This window comes from Stegostoma tigrinum, chromosome 14 (assembly GCF_030684315.1).
Source record: "Stegostoma tigrinum isolate sSteTig4 chromosome 14, sSteTig4.hap1, whole genome shotgun sequence".
Taxonomy (NCBI): domain Eukaryota; kingdom Metazoa; phylum Chordata; class Chondrichthyes; order Orectolobiformes; family Stegostomatidae; genus Stegostoma; species Stegostoma tigrinum.
Window position 1 is genome coordinate 59,536,429 of NC_081367.1, and position 20,001 is coordinate 59,556,429.

General features: G+C 43.8%; 1 protein-coding gene and 1 long non-coding RNA gene across 4 annotated transcripts in view; one reads left to right on the plus strand and one right to left on the minus strand.

Moving 5' to 3' along the window:
- LOC125457656 (uncharacterized) overlaps positions 1-16,430 on the minus strand; it is a 45,809-nt gene extending 29,379 nt beyond the window's left edge. The window contains exons 1-3 of one of the 2 annotated variants that reach the window (XR_007248670.1): positions 16,361-16,430; positions 12,458-12,579; positions 11,357-11,509 (exon numbers count right to left, since the gene is read on the minus strand). This is a non-coding gene — a long non-coding RNA (uncharacterized LOC125457656). Of the gene's footprint in view, positions 1-11,356; positions 11,510-12,457; positions 12,580-15,499; positions 16,301-16,360 lie in introns of those variants that run through there. The other variant, XR_007248669.2, reaches the window with a different exon arrangement.
- The window catches only part of LOC125457653 (segment polarity protein dishevelled homolog DVL-3), a 114,586-nt gene continuing 110,056 nt past the window's right edge, over positions 15,472-20,001 (plus strand). The window contains exon 1 of one of the 2 annotated variants that reach the window (XM_048542186.2): positions 15,472-16,276. In XM_048542186.2, coding sequence (XP_048398143.1) covers positions 16,116-16,276 — 161 coding nt within the window. In that variant the 5' untranslated portion in view covers positions 15,472-16,115. The remainder of the gene's footprint in view (positions 16,277-20,001) is intronic. The other variant, XM_048542185.2, reaches the window with a different exon arrangement.

Genomic DNA, 20,001 nt, shown 5'->3' on the forward strand with positions numbered 1-20,001 from the left:
AATACAATCCTCAACTTTCTTACTAAGCCACAGGTGCATCTTTCTCATTAAAATTTTGGTTTTGAATATAATGTACTTTTGTTGAATGTCTTGAACTATTCATTTAAAATTTTTTCTCCTATTTACTGCCACATATTTTAGGTTAATTTCCCCATCGTTCGTGGCCAGGTATCTAACCCCTCATACTTATATAAATGTTTTTGTTTAAGATTCTTGTTTGTTATTGAAGTATTGAATGAAAATGGGATTGAATGTCCCTGAAAGGGACAGATATAAATAATGACTGTGTAACTGTTGAGGAATTAATATCTTCAAAAGAGGTGGTGAGTAAAGTGATCGGAAAGTGGGGGTGGGGGTGTTGCGGATGTAGGAATTACTTCCCAATCATGGTTGAGGGACTTCATTTATGCTAGGAGAGCACAAAGGCTGGGATTGTTCTCATTATAGCAGAGAATGTTTAAATTCTGAAATGTTTCAATAAGAGGGGATAGACACACTCTTGTACCGGCCGGTGGGCCAGTAACTAATGGACACAGATTTCAGATAATTGGAAAATCTCTGAATGAGAAATAGATGAGAAGTTTCCTTTATGCAATGAATTGTGACCTGGAATTTATTCTATATAATTATGGTGGAAGCTAATTCAATAGTGATTTTCAAAGAGAATTGAATAAATACTTGAAAAGGAAAAATGTCTATAGCTCTGGAGAAGAAATAAGGCACTGGAACAAATTTAATAGTTCTTCCAAAGACCTGACATTGGCAAGATGAATGGCTTATATTTTGCAAGATTCTATGAGAGACTGAGACACTGCCCTAGTCTACAGATTTACCTGCGAGAGTTATGTTATTGGTGATTGCTTAAATTCCTATGAAATTCTTAGATTGAATTTATAGCTCCAAAACTTGTCATTTCAATTCCTTGGAAGCAGATGTGGAGAAACATAGGAGTAGAATAGGCCTTTCAGTCCCTTCGGCTTGTTCAAGATCATGGCCAATTGTCTGCCTCAATGCCAATTTGCCAGACTATACCCACATCACTGTTCTATCAATCTCTGTCTTGAATACAATGAATTATTTTCCATCACCTTGCATGGTAGAGAATACCAAAGATTTGATCAATTTTCATTAGTAAACTCAAAATAATCCGTTTTATTATTTTTACAACTTCTGACAAGTGGCAAAACTGGTTAGCACTTGAGCTAAAATCGGAGATTGGAATTATATCCACTATCAATCCCAAACAGTCATGCTACCACAAATAAATGATATTTTAAAAAGGTATTTGATAATTGAAAATCACCCTAATTGGCCAAAGGTGTGACAAAGGATAGTATTTGATGAATTCTCACTGTGCATTGGGTTTCTTGTTGTGAGAGTCAAATTGCTAACAGCTTGTCTATGTAAAAGCTTTGCTTGGCTATTTTTGCAAAGCCACGACATTCTGTAATCAGCAGGTGTATCACAGCTGACAGTAAACTGTTGAATTCTTTTCCAAGAAAACACATGGGTTCCCATCAAATTCTTTGTAAGAAAAATCCTGTTAGAACCAGAAAATGTTCAATAGTTTTGATATCCTCCTTTTTTTTCTTACATAGTTCATAAATAATTCCAACGTGACACAGTCTGGCTATTCTAGGGATTAATCAGGTGAATATCAGTTGCACTACCTCTATAGCAGGTATATCCTTTCTTAGACAAGGGAACTGAACTGCACACAGTATCCCAAGTGCAGTCTGAACAAGGTTCTAAACAATTGGAACGAGATGTCTTTGCTGCTGTACTCAAATCCTCTTCTGATAAAGGCCAACATGTCATTTGCCTTCTGATTTGTTTGCTGCATATATATGTTAGCTTTCAGTGATTTAAGAACAAGGACACGCAGGTCCCTTCGGCTATCAGTACTTCACATTTCTCTCATCATTCAAAGAATACTTTGCACCTCAATTCAATAGACAATAGGTGCAGGAATAGTCCATTTGGCCCTTCGAGCCAGCACCACCATTCATTATGATCATGGCTGATCATCCACAATTAGTATCCTGTTCCTGCCTTATCCCCATAACCCTTGATTCCACTATCTGTAAGAGCTCTATCCATCTCTTTCTTGAAAGTATCCAGAGATTTGGCCTCCACTGCTCCAATTCCACCTATGCAAACTTCAAATATTACATTTTAATGTTTGGGAATATCCACCACATGCATGTACCCTTCCAAGTTACATATCACTGCAGTTTTGATGTATATCACCATTCCTCCATCAAACATGGACTACAGTAATTCAAATTGGTTTACTTCTGTTGTATAAAGCAATGCTTGTAAAGGGGTAAATGTTAGATACCATGTTTATGTTCACCCAATCTAATGTCATAAGATATTGAGTAAAGGCAGTTTTAAGATCTTGGTAGGACAAGACCACTGTCTACAGGTATCCTGATAGCCTTAGCAATAATGTCTAACTTGTAGATGATGTCTATTATGCAATAAACTACATCACATTTAAGACAAGAGCCTCTTCTCATTAAGACTCATTCATGGTTTTCCTGTTTCACTGTAAGCCATAGATCTTTAGATTCAGTAAAGGAAATATCAGAAGCAAAAACAAGAATGCAGATTACTACCTAAATGGCTGTAAACTAGGAGGGAAGTGTACAGTGGGACCTGGGTGTCCTTGTGCACCAGTTGCTGAAGGTAGGCAGTTAGTAAAGAAGGCAAATGGTATGTCAGCCTTCATTGCAAGAGGTTTTGAGTACAGGAACAGGGATGTGTTATTGCAGTTGTAGAGGGCCTGACATATGAGGAGAGATTGACTAGGTTGGGATTGTTCTCGTTAGAGTTCGGACAAATGAGGGGGTATCTCACAGAGACTTATAAAATTCTGACAGGACTGGACAGGGTAGATGCAGGGAGGATGTTTCCGATGGTGGGTGTGTCCAGAACCAAAGATCACAGTATGAGGATTCGGGGTAGACCATTTAGGATGAAGATGAGGAGACATTTCTTCACCCAAAGAGTGGTGAACCTGTGGAATTCATTATGACAGGAAATAGTTCATGAAAAACATTGAATATATTCAAGAGGTGACTGGATAAAACACTTGGAGTGAATTGGAATAAAGGTTATGGAGAGAAAGAAGGATTAGGCTACTGAGTTGGACGATCAGCCATTATCATGAAGAATGGCAGCACAGGCTCAAAGGGCTGAATGGCCTCCTGCTCCTTCTTTCTACGATTCTATGAAAGAGGATGGCAGTAAATTATCCCAACCACATGCTGGTAGTGGTTGGCATTACCGACATACAATGACCACAATGTTCTCAATGGGCAAGTAGGGATAACCAGTAAATTCTGGCCTTATCAGTAATGTCTGCAATGTATGAATGAATTAAATAAAACACACTATTTGTAGAAATGATGCATAATGAATCTGCTTTATAAGTAACACTAGTGATAAAACAGACCAAATTTATATTTGGAATATACCCTGACACCGGAATGGAACCAGGTGAAATGTCTCATGTCTGATCAAGCCTGAATTCTCAAACTGCAAACTCAAGCATGCCCTTGATTGTTTATAGATTGGTCCAACTGAAGTCTAACCTTCCAATGGCATCTGTAAAACAAGCTGAGGATTATTCCAGAGAATCCAGTGAGCTGCTTATTGAGAAATCTTAGTGGACTAGATAGGGGTTAAGATTAAGTTCCACATTGCTTGCTCATGATCATAGTCTTGTTCTAGAGCTGCCATTAGCTTGTGTGATAGTCCATTGTGTCCATGCTGACTCTGTGAGTCCAATTCACTTGTATCAATCACATTTATATGGCACCTTTCACCATCTCTACCAAAATGTTGTACAGTCAAACAAATACTTTTAGAAATGCAGCAGTCAATTTGTACACACCAGCTCCCAATTATGAACAAATAATTGGCATCTGTAATTCTGGTTGAGGATTAAAGGCTGGGGAGAAGTTCCTTAAATTTATGCCATGGGATATTTTATATCCCTCTGAGAGGGGCAGCTCTGTTTTAACTATTTAAAAGATGCAACTCCCCTAGCGCTGTACTGGATATGTTACCTCAACTGATGTGCTTGAATCTCTGGAATGGGATACAAATGTATAACTTTCTGATTTCAGGAGTAAAGGAAACAAAATCATGCCCAACTGAACACACAAGTAATTCAGTTATGCATGGCATTGATGAGACCATATCTTAAATTCTATGTACAGTTTTGATCTCTTAAGGATGAATGTGAATGCATGGGAGGTGGTTCAGCGGAGCTTTATTTATATGTGGAAGGAATGAGTTGTGAGGAAAGGTTGAGCAGGCTGAGTTTATTTCCATTGGAGTTTGGAAGAGTAAGGGTTGACTTGATTGAAGATTGCAAGATCCAGAAAGGTGACAAGGTGGAATGTGGAATTTCTGTGTGGGTGACTACAGAACAAGGGGCCATGTTTTAATTGGGGGGGACGGGGTTGCTATTTTCGGCTAGAAATGAGAATGTTTTCAGCAGTTGAGATGGGAATCATTGAATATCTTTAAGGTGGTAGTAGAACTTGTTAGGCAGAGGAATCAAAGGTTATTGTTGATATGTGGTATTTGAATCAGAAGCCTAAGTCAATATGTAGAGAGCCCTACTCAGGAGCGTGCAACACTGGACCCCTCTTAGGAAATGAGATCGGGCAAGTGACTGAAGTGCCAGTTGGGAGACCATTTTGGGTCCAATGACCATAACTCTTAGTTTTAACACAGTTATGGAAAAAGATAGGACAGGTCCAGAGGTTGAGGTGCTAAACTGGAGCAGGGTCAATTTTGGGGCATTAGGTAGGATCTAGCAGAGGTTGATTGGGTGCGTCTGTTTGAAGGAAAAGGAATGACACGCAAATGGGAGGCTTTGAAAAGTGTGATATCAGGAGTCCAGGGATAGTTTCACCCTGTTAGGGTGAAGGGAAAAGCTGGCAGGTTTGAGAATTCCTGGTTTATGAAGAAAATTGAAGCTCTGGTCAGGAAAAAGAAAAATGCGTACATTTGGTTTAAGCTGTGGGGTTTGAGTGAATCTCTAGATGACTATAAAAAGTGCTGCAGCACATTTGAGAGGGATGTCAGAAGACCAAAAAGAGGGTATGAAATTGATCTGGCAGATAAGGTTAAAAATAATACCAGGAAGTTTTAAAGCAATATTAAGAGTGAGAGATCCCCTTAAAGACCAGGAGAGAATCATGGATACTAAGGAAATGAGAGAAACAAGTGTGAATGTTTTGGACTGCATATATATTAGCACAGAGGAGGTGTTTGCAAACTTAAAGCGCATTCAGATGGATAAATCCCCTGGGCCTGATCAAGATCATCCTCGGACGATGTTGAGGCTAGGGAAGAAATTGCATAGAACATAGAACATAGAACAGTACAGCACAGAACAGGCCCTTCAGCCCACAATGTTGTGCCGACCATTGATCCTCATGTATGCACCCTCAAATTTCTGTGACCATATACATGTCCAGCAGTCTCTTAAATGACCCCAATGACCTCGCTTCCACAACTGCTGGTGACAACGCATTCCATGCTCTCACAACTCTCTGCGTAAAGAACCTGCCTCTGACATCCCCTCTATACTTTCCACCAACCAGCTTAAAACTATGACCCCTCGTGCTAGCCATTTCTGCCCTGGGAAATAGTCTCTGGCTATCAACTCTATCTATGCCTCTCATTATCTTGTATACCTCAATTAGGTCCCCTCTCCTCCTCCTTTTCTCCAATGAAAAGAGACCGAGCTCAGTTGCAGAAGCCCTTGCAGAGATTTTTGCTTCATCTTTAGCCACTGGTGAAGTTCTGGAAAACTGGAAGGTGGCTAATGTTCCATTGTTTAAGAAAGTTAGCAAAAGACAAGCCAGGGAACTACAGGCCAGTGAGCTTGACATCAATGGTAGGCAAGTTATTGGAGAGGATACTGAGGGATAGATCAACCAACTTTTCAATAGTCAAGTGATAATGGGAACTGCAGATGCTGGAGAATCCAAGATAATAAAATGTGAGGCTGGATGAACACAGCAGGCCCAGCAGCATCTCAGGAGCACGAATATTCGACATTCTTTACCTGTTCTTCCTCTCACCCATCCCTTCCTCTCACCCCAAGCCGCACCTCCATCTCCTACCTACTAACCTCATCCCACCTCCTTGACCTGTCCGTCTTCCCTGGACTGACCTATCCCCTCCCTACCTCCCCACCTATACTCTCCTCTCCACCTATCTTCTTTTCTCTCCATCTTCGGTCCGCCTCCCCCTCTCTCCCTATTTATTCCAGAACCCTCACCCCATCCCCCTCTCTGATGAAGGGTCTAGGCCCAAAACGTCAGCTTTTGTGCTCCTGAGATGCTGCTGTGCCTGCTGTGTTCATCCAGCCTCACATTTTATTATTTTCAATAGTCAAGGTCTGATTAGGGATAGCATGGAGTTGTGCACGGGAAGTCATGTCTGACAAATCTATTAGCGTTTTTCAAAGAGGTAACCAAGAGGATGGATGAGGGTAGGGCAGAAGATGTTGTCTATATGGACTTCAGTCAGGCCTTCGATAAGATCCCACATAGCAGCCTAGTCATAAAAGTTAGGTTGCATGGGATCCAGGGAGACTTAGCGAATTGGATTCAAAATTGGCTCGATGGTAGGAAGCAGAGGGTGATGGTTGAAGGTAATTTCTCAGACTGGAGGCTTGTGGCTAGTGGTGTGCCACAGGGCTCGGTGCTGGTATCTTTGTTATTTACATAAATGATCTGGATGTGAACATACATGGCATGATTAGTAAGATTGTAGATGATACAAAATTAGGAGGTATCATTGATAGTAAGGAAAGTTATCACAAATTAGAGGCATCTTGATCAGACGGGGAAATGGGCTGAGGATTGGCAAATGCAATTCAATACAGATAAGTGTGAGGTGTTGCATTTTTGAAAGGCAAACCAAGGTAGGACTTGTACAGTAAATGGTAACGTCCTGAGGAGTTTTGTGGAACAGAGGGACCTAGGAGTGCAAGTATATAGTTCATTGAAAGCGGCGTCACAGGTGGACAGATTGGTGAGGAAGGCATTTAGCATGCTGGCCTTCATCAGTCGAGGCACTAAGTATAGGAGTCGGAATGTTATGTCACAGTTGTATAAGTCATTGGTGAGGCCACTGTTCGGTATTGTGTACAGGTTTGGTCACTCTGTGATAGGAAAGATATCGTGAAACTGGAAAATTTGCAAAGAAGATTTCCAAAGGATGTTGCTATAGCTAATAGGCCTGAGTTATGGGGAAAGGTTAGCCAGGATAGAACTTTACTCCATAAAATGTAGGAGAACGAGGTGTATAAAATCATGAAGGGTGTAGACAGCACAAATGCATTTAGCCTTTTTACCAGGGATGGTGAATTGAAAATAGAGGCCGTAGGTTTAAGGTCAGAGGGGATAGATTTACCAAGGACCTGAGGGGCAACTTCTTCATGAAGAGAGTGGAGCATATATGGAATGGGCTGCGAGAGGAATTTGTTGAGGCAGGTGCAATAGCAACATTTTTTTTAAAAAATTGGATAAATACATGGATGGGGAAGGGTTTAGACGGATATGGACCAAATGCAGGCAAATTGTAACTAGCTGAGTGGGCACGTGGTCAGCATGGACTAGTGTGGGCCAGAGGGCCTGTTTCTGTGCTGTATTACTCTTGACTCTAAGCAAATCAGCCGTTATTGGTTATCAATGGGATCTTGGAATGGGGGTTAGTTGAAAGTGTACTTCTGCTCATTATTCAAAGGTAACACCCAGTTTACTTTCGCCACGAGCTCCAGTACTTTTCTTAAAGAGAAATCATTTGTAAGATGTGTGTGTCACTGGTTGGATCAGCATTCCTAATTGCCGAGAGCGCAGCTAAGAGTCAACCACATTGCTGTCCATCTGAAGTCATAGATAGGCCAGGCCATGTAGGTATAGTAGATTTGCTTCCCTAGATAGCACTGAGGAAGCAGATGTGTTTTTATGACCAACAGTGGTTACACAGTCACTGTTGGCTGAGAAGCTTTGCAGAACACCTCTGCTCAGTTCGCAACAAACAACTGCACCTCCCAGTCACGAACCATTTCAACTCCCCCTCCCATTCCTCAGACAGCATGTCCATCATGGGCCTCCTGCAGTGCCACAATGATGCCACCCGAAGGTTGCAAGAACAGCAACTCATATTCCACTTGGGAACCCTGCAGCCCAATGGTATCAATGTGGACTTCACAAGCTTCAAAGTCTCCCCTCCCCCCACTGCATCCCAAAACCAGACCAGCTCATCCCCTCCCCCAACTGCATCCCAAAACCAGCCCAGCCTGTCTCTGCTTCCCTAACCTGTTCTTCCTCTCACCCATCCCTTCCTCCCACCTCAAGCCGCACCTTCATTTCCTACCTACCACCTCATCCCACCTCCTTGACCTGTCCATCTTCCCTGGACTGACCTATCCCCTCCCTACCTCTTCACCTATACTCTCCTCTCTACCTATCTTGTTTTCTCTCCATCTTCAGTCCGCCTCCCCCTCTCTCCCTATTTATTCCAGTTCCCTCTCCCCATCCCCCTCTCTGATGAAGGGTCTAGGCCCGAAACATCAGCTTTTGTGCTCCTGAGATGCTGCTTGGCCTCCTGTGTTCATCCAGCTCCACACTTCGTTATCTCGGATTCTCCAGCATCTGCAGTTCCCATTATCACCGTTGGCTGGCTTGATTTCAAATTTCAGCAGAACATTAACCGGTGTTTCTGGATTACCAGTCCAGAGATGTTACCACCTTCCCACCACATTCTCTGAATTGTGAGTTGTGTTCATCTGACTCTGCCCGTGGGCTGCAGTATTCCACTTCCCACACCCTTTGAACAGGCCAATCGGCATGACCATTTCAGACAGAAAGTGAACACATTGGAAGGTCAGATATTGGTTCTTGTCTGTTTTAAACAAATTCCTCAGGAGATCTGTTTTCCTCTTGACTTGCTGCTCAGGATATCACAGTGGAAATTCACCAGAAAGACTGCAGTTCTCAAATGATTAAATTATGTGGACAGCTGCATAAATTCTGACTGTGTTCCTCTGAGATTGGAAATTGGGGTGGGGGTATTTGGGGGTGTGGTGACATAGGCTACAGAGGAGTGCAATCTAATCAAGATATTTCAAATAATTAAGGGATTTGATACTGTAATTTCACGGAAATTATTTCCACTGGTGAAAGAAATTCAGAATAAAAGGTTTCCATCTTAGAATTAAAGCGGTTTCATTAAGGAGTGAAGTTTGGAACATTTTTTATATGCAAAGGTAACTGCTGAAGTGGAAAGATTTTATCAAGGAATAAGTATGGGCTATTCAGTCCCTGAAGTCAGTTTCATCTTGAAATCAGATCGTGACTTTTCTATACCGTAACCCCTGCCTTTGATCCATACCACATGGCAGCCACAAGTAAAAACACTGATGTAAAAACCTATTGATGTCAATCTTAAAAGTTTTAATTGACCCCTAGCGTACAGAGATTGTGGGCGATACAGTTTCAAATTTCCAGCACCCTTGTATCAACAAGTGTTTCCTTTTCATAGATCCTTGCAGTCTTCCATCACAATATGTAACTGCAGCTTCAAGTACTCCAGATTGTTTGCATCCAAACAGGAAAACAATAACAGCAATTGTAATATCTCATTAGTGTCCTAATCTCTACATGAACAGGTAGAAGGGACATTGATATGAACTTTCATCCAAAGAGCAGCAGCCTTAATAATGCAGCACCCCTTGATTACTGCAGATATTTCAGCACATACAACAAGCTCTTTGAAACCATAAGCTGTGGTGCATTGAGAATACCTCATGCTTTGGCTGGTATTGTAACAGCTAAGATTTGGTCATTAATTTCTGAGGTTGCTACAATGGGAGCATGAAACTTAGGAACAGAAGTAGACCTATTGGTCTGTCAAGCTTGCTTCTCCATTCAGCAAGATTGTGATTGTCCAGATTGTGGTCTCAGCTCCACTTTCATGTCTGCTAACTCCTCCCCTTCTGCCCCCAATAAACTTTGATTCCCTTGTCTATCAAAACTCTACCTCACTCAGCCTTGAGTAAATTCAATGACCCAACCTCTATTATATTCCAACTTTGATTGGGGCGATGGGAACAGAATATGTGGGAACACCAAAGGTGTATTTTCACAAATATGTTTGTGATTGAATACAACTCTGCTGCTTCTAGTCATGGAATCACAGAATTCATAGTGCAGAGGGAGACCTTTCAGCCCATTGTGGCTGTACCGCCTATGAGCATTTTAATTTGGAGCCAATTCTTTGCCTATTTTCCTGAACCTTGCACATTGTTTCTATTTAAATAATCATTCAATGCTATCTTGACTGCTTCAGTTGAACCTGGTTCTGTTATATCTGCAATTTTCCATATGTTGCTTCAGTCTCACAATGCCATCTTTTCATTTGTTAAAGCTGCAAATTATCAGGAAGTAAGCATATATCACGAGGTACCCTTGAGGAAATAGAACACTCAGTTTGACCTAATAACTGGTCATTGGGTCTGGCTTTTCTGAGTAGGACCTTATTTATTTTAATTCATTTATCAGACATGGGCATGACTGACAAGACAGACTTTACTGCTCACCCCTAATTGCATGAGAGGACACAGTGAATAGCTGCTGCCTTGAACCACTGCAGTCTATATGGTATATAATCACTCACAGTTTTGTTAGAGAGGGAATTCCACACAGTTTTAACCCAGTTACACTGAAGGAAGAGTATTATAGTTCCCAGCCAGGATAATATGTGATTTTGAGGGGAACTTGCTGTTGGTGGTGTTCCCATCAGGAGGTGATGGTCTAGTACTGTTGCCACTAGGCTAGTAATCCTGAGATCCAGGTAATATTTGGGGAACATGGGATCAAATCCCAACAGACCAGGTAGTGGAATTTGAATTCAATAAAGATCTGGAAGTCAGTCCAATGATGCCCATGAAAACACTGTTGTAAAAAGCCACCTGGTCCATTAATGACTTTTAGAGAAGGAAATCCTGCTGACCTTACCTGGGCGGGCCTACACGTGACTCCAGATTCTTAACTGCCATCTGAAAAGTACTAACAAGCCATTCAATTGTACCAGTGATTAGAGACATCTCGCAGCAGCTAATGCCAATGGGAGAGCTGTCTCACAGATTGATCAAGCAGCATCCTAATATAGTGACGCGTTCAGAATTGGACCTTAAAAACAAGATCTCTGACAAAATCATAACCAGTCAGCAGAGGACATGACATGCTGGTCTACAGTTGGAGGATCTTCAACATCTACCACTAAGCATGGCTCAGCAACATCATTACTGACTGACCTGGTCTAATCCTGAAGGACATAGTTGCTAGATTTGTGTCTGCAGCAGATCAACAGGGACCAAGCTACTTGTCCTCATCTTCAACAATCTGCCTGCTGCAGATGCTTCTGTTCCTTGCAGTATTGGCAAGAGTAACTGAACACCACACAGGCCCTGTGGGGGGAAAAAAAAAGTTTCTCTACACGTTCAAAAAATCCTCCGTCATGTGTGACACTACAATGTGCAAAATGGAACAAACTTTGAACAGATCTAATAATTCAAGACAAGGAATGCACGAGGTGTTGTGGACCATAAGCAGCAGCAGAACTGTACTCGAATCCAATCTGTAATGTCATGGCAAGCCATCTTCCCCACTGTACTGTTAGCAGCAAGCCAAGCCATTGACCATGGTTCAATGAACAGCATAGGAGAGCATGCCAGAAGCAGCATCAGGCAGAGCTAAAAATGAGCAGTCAACCTGATGAAGCTACCAAACAGGACTATATGTGTGACTGACAGCATAAGCAGAAAGTGATATACAGAGCTAAGCAATTCCACAACCAATGGATCAGAACTGAGCTCTGTGTTGCCCTGCCACACCCTGTTTGAATGGTGCAGGCTAAATAAATGATTCGCTGGACGAAGCTCCTCAACTCTCCCCATCGTCAATAATGGAAGAGCCCAGCACGTCAGTGCAAAGTTAAGGTTGAAGCTTTCACAGCAATCTTCAACCAGAAGTGCTGATTGGATAATCCATCTTGGCTTCTCTAGTGATCCCCAACGTGAAAGATATCAGTCTTCAGCCAATTCAGTTCGCTATGTGATATCAAGAACTAGTTGGAGGCACTGGATACTGCAAAGAGTGTGGGCCCTGAAAACATTCCCAGAATAATACCAAAGACTGGTGCTCTAGAACCTCCTGCTCACCCAGCCAAGCTCCTCCAGTACTGTTTTAACACTGGCATCTATCAAAACAATGCAGAAAATCACAGCGATATGTCTTAGAGCCAAAAAGCAGAACAAATCCAAATCAGACAATTAATGCCCCTTGGGTCGACTCTTATTGATTAGTAAGGTGGTGGAAGGTTTAATTAAGAGTGCTATCAAGTAGTACATACTTACCAATAACCTGTTCACTGATGTTTAGTTTGGGTTCTTCCCGAGCCATCTGATTTCTGATGTCATTACTGCTTGGGATCAAGCACGAGCAAAAGAGTCGAATTCCGGAGATGAGGTGAGATTAACTGCCAATGAAAATAAGGCTGTATTTGACCCAGTGTGGCATCAAGAAACCCTAGTAAAACTGGAGTCAACATGAATCACAAGGAAGGTCTGCTGGTTGCAGTGAAACCTGGCAACAAAGATGATTGTGGTTGTCAGAGGTCAATCATCTCCACTGCAGGACAGTTCTGCAGGCATTCAACCAACCATCTTCAACTGCTTTGTCAATGACTTTCCCTTCATCATAAGGCTGAAGTGTGGATGCAATGTTCAACACCACTCATATCTCCTCAAATACTGAAACAGTCTACATCCAAAAGAAGCAAGACACACAGAATGTTTGAGTTTGGACTGGCAAGTGGAAATTAACATTCGAACCACACAAGTGTGAGGCCATAACCATTCCCAACTACACACCCATCACCCCTTGCCATTCGATGGCATTACCATCACCAACCACACACCACCACCACCGCCACCACCCGCCCCCCACCTATAATCAACACCCTGGAGGGTTACCATTGACCAGAAACTGGACTGCACTAACTGTCTAAACACTCTGGCTACAACAGTATGTCAGAGGCTAGGAATTCTGAAACAACTAACTCACCTCCTGACTCCACAAAACCTGGAGACTGAGTCGTAATGTCAGATCACATGGGATCCATGGAGAGATGGCCAATTAGATACAAAATTGGCTTGATGGTAGAAGACAAATGGAGGTGGTAGAGAGTTGATATTAGAACTGAAAGCCTGTGACAAGCAGTGTTCTGCAAGGATCGCTTCTGGGTCCACTGTTGTTCATCATTTATTTCAACGATTTGGATGAGAATATAAGAACCATGGTTAGTAAATTTACGGATGACACCAAAATTGGTTGTATAGTGGACTGTGAAGGTTTTCTGACAGCATAATGAGATTTTGATCAGATGGGTCAATGGAGTGAGAAGTAGTAGATGGAGTTTAATCTGGATAAATGTGAGGTGTTGCACTTTGGTAAGGCAAACTAAGGCAGGTCTTACATAATTAATGATAGGGCCCTGCTGGGGAGTGTTGTTAAACAGCAGGACCTAGGGGTGCGAGTTCATAGTTCCTTGACTGTGGCATGACAGACAGGGTGATGATGGTGACATTTGGCACACTTTCCTTCATTAGTCAGAACACTGAGCAGAGGAGTTGGGACATCATGTTGTGGCTGTACAGGACATTGGTGAGGCCACTTTTAGAATACTTGTACATGTCCGGTTGCTCTGCTATAGGAAGGATGTTGTTAAACTAGAAAGGGTAATGGAATAATTTACAAGGATGTTGTCAGGACTGGAAGCTTTGAGATATGAAAAGAGGCTGGATAGCCTGGGTCTTTTTTCCCTGGAGCATCGGAGGATGAGGGGTGACCTTATAGAGGTTTATGAAATCATGAGGGGAAGAGATAAGGTGAACAGCCATGGCCTTTTTCCCAGGGTAGGGGAGTATATAACAAGAGGGCATAGATTTAAGTTAGGAGGGAACAGATTTTAAAAGGGACCTGAAGGGCAACTTTTTCATTCTGAGGGTGGTGCACATATGGAATGGGCCACCAGAGGAAGTGCTAAAGTTAGGTACAGCTTCAAAATTGAAAAGACATTTGTACAGATACATGAACGGGAAAGGTGCAGAGAGATATGGGCCAAATGCAGGCAAATGGGACCAGTTCTCTGTAGGATGCCTGGTTGGCATGGATAAGTTGGACCAAAGGGTCTGTTCATGTGCTGTATGACTCTGTAACTCTCAATGTGGATGAGTGCAGCTCCACCTACAGTCAAGAAGCTTGACACCATCCAGGACAAAGCAACTCACTTGACTGGGACAGCATCCACAAACATCCTCTCCTTCCACACTGATGCTCAGTAAGCAGTAGTATGTACCATCTACAAGATGTACTACAGGAATTTACCAAGGCTTGCTATACAGCACCCTCCAAACCTACAACTACTACCATCTGGAAAGACAAGGCAGCAGATACCTGGGAACACTACCACCTACAAGTTTCCCTCCAACCAACTCACTATCTTACTTAGAAATATATCGCCATCCCTTCAATGTGACTGGGTCAAATTCTGAAACTAACCTCCTCATGGTATTGTAGGTGTACCTACAGAAAATTGACTGTAGCAGTTCAAGATGGCAAGTCACCACTTTTCCTATTTTGTCAGGTGCCATTCAACTACACTGGGGTGTTGTAAATGGTGGAGAGCTTCCTCCATGTTGTTGGAGTTACATTCATCCAGACAGGGAAATCAATGGTTACAGTTAAAGTCAGGAAAGTGGACATGAGGAATATTGTTGGATCAGCTGTGATCCTGTTTAACTGTGGAGCAGGTTTGAGGAGCCAAACAGTCAACTCCTGCATGTCTTATAGTCTTGTGATGGGCACTATTCCTTCACATTCTGACACATCTTGAATGGTGGGCAGGCTTTGAGAACTCATGCAGTGAGCTACTTTATATAGAATTACTCGCTTCTGACCTGTTTGTAATCACAGTGTTTATATGGCTGGTGCAGGTGAGTTCCTGGTCAATGGTAACCTTTCCCTAGAATATTGATTGTGGGACCTCTGGTGATGATAATGCTGTAGAATGTCAAAGGAAGGTGGTGAAATTCTTTCCTATTGAGATGGTTATTGCCTGGCACTTGTGTGATGTGAATGTTACTTGCCATTTACTAGCTCAAGTCTGAATGTTACCTAGATCTTGTTGCATATGGGCAGGATTGCTTTAGCACCCGAACATTCGCCAGTTTAACTGTACACTGGGCTCTGTCTGGGGCTAATGTGCGCCGTAACATCTTCTGCATTTCTACTCTTAGCATGCCAAGTTCTATTGCTACCCAGCCACAATGCCAGTTTCTGAGCAGCTGCCTAATAAATCATTAGCTCCGAGGAGGTGGCATCGTGCCCTGACTTACCCCCAACTGAGTTCATCGGTCGCATCACCCTCCTCCCTGGCACAGCAGCGGCCTTAGGCAAAGTGAGTGGTGGTGGGGTGAGGGGTTGTTTGCCAGCTGTCAGGCTGCCGGCCATGGTTGGGCTGGGCCGTGCCGGGGATTGATGGCACTGGCGCTGTGACGGGGCGGCCGCTCCCCTCCCCGTCTGATTGGGGTTTGTGTGGCCGCTGTCAGTGCTGGGCGGATCGGATCGAAGCTCAGCTCAGCCTCCCGTGCTCCGACCGGCCTGTGTGGGATCGGGGCCGGGAGGGAAGTCCGGGAAGCGGGTATAAGGAGAGGGAGAAGATACAGTCATCAGGAAGGATACAAAATATCGGCTGGGGGAAAGGGAACAATCAGCGGGAAGGATACAAAGTATCGGCCGGGGGAAGGGGAACAAATTGCGGGAAGGATACAAAGTATCGGCCGGGGGAAGGGGAACAATCAGCGCGAAGGATACAAAGTTTCTGGCGGCAGAAAGGAGCCATCCAGCCGACTGCAAGATCGAAGGAGTCGAGCGGCCGGGTAGAAGAGTGTGGGCCTGCTGGACAACCGCGAGAGTCGGAGCCAGGGCTCCGCCGGCCTCCCGGAGCCGGCCATGGGGGAGACGAAGATCATTTACCACATCGATGAGCAGGAGACCCCATACTTGGTGAAACTGCCTCTGCCAGCGGACAGGGTCACTCTGGCCGACTTCAAACAAGTCCTCAACAAACCCAACTACAAATTCTTCTTCAAATCCATGGACCAGGACTTCGGGTGAGGCTGGGGATGAAGGGGAGATACATTGTCCGGGGGGGCTGGAGACGGAGGTGGGGCCGGGTGTGTAGGCATCGGTATTACCGGCAGCTCTCCGAGGCCGGGCTTCGCTGTTTGTTTGGCTCTTTTTGGTTGGTCACTGGTTCAGTGACCCCGGGGCTGGGGGATGTTCTCTTAAGGCCCGGGATTATGTTTGTTGCCATGGTTGGGAACCGGCTTCCTTTATACGGGAGGGAAGGGGGAGGGTGGGGGTAGTTGCCTCCCGGGGCGTCTTTCCTCCCTCCTTCTTCCCCTCTTTCTGCCCTGAATTTAACCCGGGGGAAGATGCTTCGACCTGGGCTACTGGGGCATTTGCCTGGCTGTTCCCCGTGGCCCTTGTCTTTCTGTGTCCGGTCTCTACCCGGGATCTAGAACCCCTTATCCTCCTCTTTCACCTACCCCCTCAGAATCTGCCAGGGGTCGGAGTCCGGCTGGGGGTAGGGGTGGAATTCCGGCCCCAAGTTTCTCGTCAGCGACCCCCCCCCCCCCCCCCAAAGTTAGGCCGGGAAAATGGCGGAACCTCTTTGTGTTGAAAGTTTAATATATTTTTAATGGGACAGAACATTCCCCGCGGCCTAAGTCTGGTTTCCTGGGGAGATGTGGTGTTTGTAGGGATTAGGAATCCCATTCCTGCTGTCAGGAGTTTGGAGAAAAGCTGCTCCAGCAGCTGAAGGCTGGAGGAGGAGGAGATGTGTGTCTGTGACAGCTCCAGGCATCGAGTAGGTGTTGAAATTTGACATTGTCACTCCACTGTGGAGTAAGATGGAAACCGTAGTTTTGTTGAGGCATTCGGGTTCAGAAAGCAAACAACGTGCATTTTTATAGCCCCTTTTAACTTAGCCAAACATCCCGAGGCACTTCGCGTGAGTCTTATCAAACGAATGTTGATACCCAGCCACATAGGGATTTTATTTTTGTTGACTGGTGGAGGTGCAAACCGCTTAGGAGCATCTTGAAGAAAAGAAGGGGAGGAAAGAATTCCTCCCCGGGGACCGGGCAGTTGAAGGTACAGATACCCTTGGTGGGGTAATGGAAGTTGGGGATGTGTAGGAAAATCTGTGGACTACAGAGATCTCAGAGGATAGTAAAAAGGTAGAGATGATGGAGGTAGGCTGTGGGTGTAACCATCTGGAAGTAAAACAACTTGGATTGCATTTTTAAATGTAGAAAGATAAAGCCCCTTTGGACAAGCAGAAGAAATAAGATAGTTTAGTTGTCCATCAGGAGTCTCTCAGCCATTAACCTGTTCCTGGCAGTTACACAGGCTCTATCCAGCTGCCGTGTACCTCTATTTCACAATGAATCAGTTTTTTTTATGGCCTCTGCAGCTTTCTTTGTATTTCCATTATTTCTGCCAGTGCTTGAAGTTTCATTTCCAACCACCATTTGTATCTCAGTGAAGTGCATTGAATGAGTAAACAAACGTTACATGTTTGCTTGCACTTAAACGTTCAACCAACCCAAGAACAATTAGGACTTAGGAGCAGGATTAGGCCATTTGGTCATTTGAACCTACTTCACCATTCAATAAGATCATGGCCAATCTGGCTGTGGTCTCAGCTCCAGTTTTATGTCGGCAGCCGGCAATATTTGCTTAATTTGTCAGTCAAACTCAGCCTTGAATGAATGTAATACATTATGCAGTATTGATAGGCACAAGTCTACCTCTGTCATTGAGAAGCTGGTGGGGACAAATCTATACCTGTATACCATGGGAGTACTTTGGTAGAGGGGACAAGCCTGTCATTGTGTAACCCTGATGTACAGTATTTTTGGGCTCAGATATGTCTTATTTAACATAGATACAGAGCTTGGAACAGGTCTGTGTCTGTATAACACTGGGGTACAGTTCTGTTAGGGACAGGTCCATCATTATAACATGGGTACAGTACTGATGTTCACAGAGTCTCTGACTGTGTATAGCATTGAATTGCAGTCCTGGTGTGCACAGGTTCGTCACTGATTAAAACTGAACATTACTAGTAAGGGAATGTCTTTCCGTGTATAACACTGGGGTGCAGTACTGGGAGAAAAGATCTATCAATATTTAACATTGAGGTGCATTGCTAGGAGGGACAGGTCTGTTAACGTATAACTTTGGATACAGTACTACTGGGGACAGCTCGGTCACTGTATAACATGGGTGTAATACTGGTGGATACAGGTACGTAACTGTGTAACACGGATACAGTGCTATGGATACAGATCTGTCACTATATAACAAAGTATGGAGCTGGATGAAGGGTCTAGGCCCGAAACGTCAGCTTTTGTGCTCCTGAGATGCTGCTTGGCCTGCTGTGTTCATCCAGCTCCACACTTTGTTATCTTGGATTCTCCAGCATCTGCAGTTCCCATTATCACTGTCACTATATAACATTGGTTTACAGTACAGTCAAGTAGCAATTTATTTCTTGTAATATTGGAGTACTGTACTGGTGGGGATAAGGCTGTCACTGTAACACGGATATGGTACAGGTGATGACAGGTCCATTGCTGTGTAACACTGGGGTGCGGTCATGGTGATATTGGGTCTGTCACTGTGTAACACAGGAACTGTACTGGCAAGGACAGGTTTGCAACTGTATGACACTGGGGGATTGCACACGTCTGGACATCTGTCATTGTATAAAGCTGTGGTATCATCCTGGTTGAGAGATGTCCGACACAGTAACATAGGGATGCAGTAGTGGTCAGAATTGGTCTGTCACGTAAACATGGGTTCAATGCTAGTGGGTTTAGGGCCCATCATTTTCTAACACTGGAGTGTTGTATTGCTGGGTTTAGGCCTGTCAGGTATAACAATGAGGTGAACTATTAATGGGAACAACTGTCACTGTAGACACTGACACAGTGCTGTTGGAGACAGATCTTTCTGTGTATAGTACTGGTAGGGACAGATCTGTAACTCGAAAACACAGATACAGTGGTGAGGACAGGTCTGCCACTGTATAGCACTGGGGTACAGTACTGGAGAATGGCCTGTTACTTTATAACATGGATACAGTGGTGGTAGGGACAAGTCTGTTACTGTAGAATATGGGTGCTGTACTGGTGGCGACAGGTCCGTCACTGTATAATACTGGGGCACAGTGGTGGAGACAGGTCTGCTACTGTATAACATGGATACAGTACTGACAGGGGCAAGTCTGTTACTGTATATCACGAGTACAGTAATCAGGACAGATATGTTCCTGTATGACACTGGGCTACAGTACTGATCTGGACATGTATTTCCCATGGGTTCAGTATTGGTGGGGGCAGGTTTGTGACATTATTTGCTAGTTGATGTGTGGTCATGGCATAAAGCAAGCTTGTTGTGCAGTGGGAATGATTTGAGAGGATATATCCTCAGCAACATGGATTTGTTTCACATGCTTAATTGAATAAAACATTTCAGTGCACGTCACAAGAACATCATCTGATAATATTTGACACTGACCTCATTCTCAGGATATTGGAATAGGTGACCAAAAGCTTTGGTAAAGATGAGATTTTAAAGTGTGTCTTGAGGAGAGCACGAGGTAGAAAGTGTGGGGCAGGAATTGTAGGAGTTTGCTGACTACACAGCTGATGACATGGCCACTAATTTGAATGATTAAAATTGGGAATTTGAATAGAAGAAACACACACCTTGAAGTGTCGTCAGAAGTAGTAGATGTAACAAGTAAGATGAGGCAAGGTCTTTT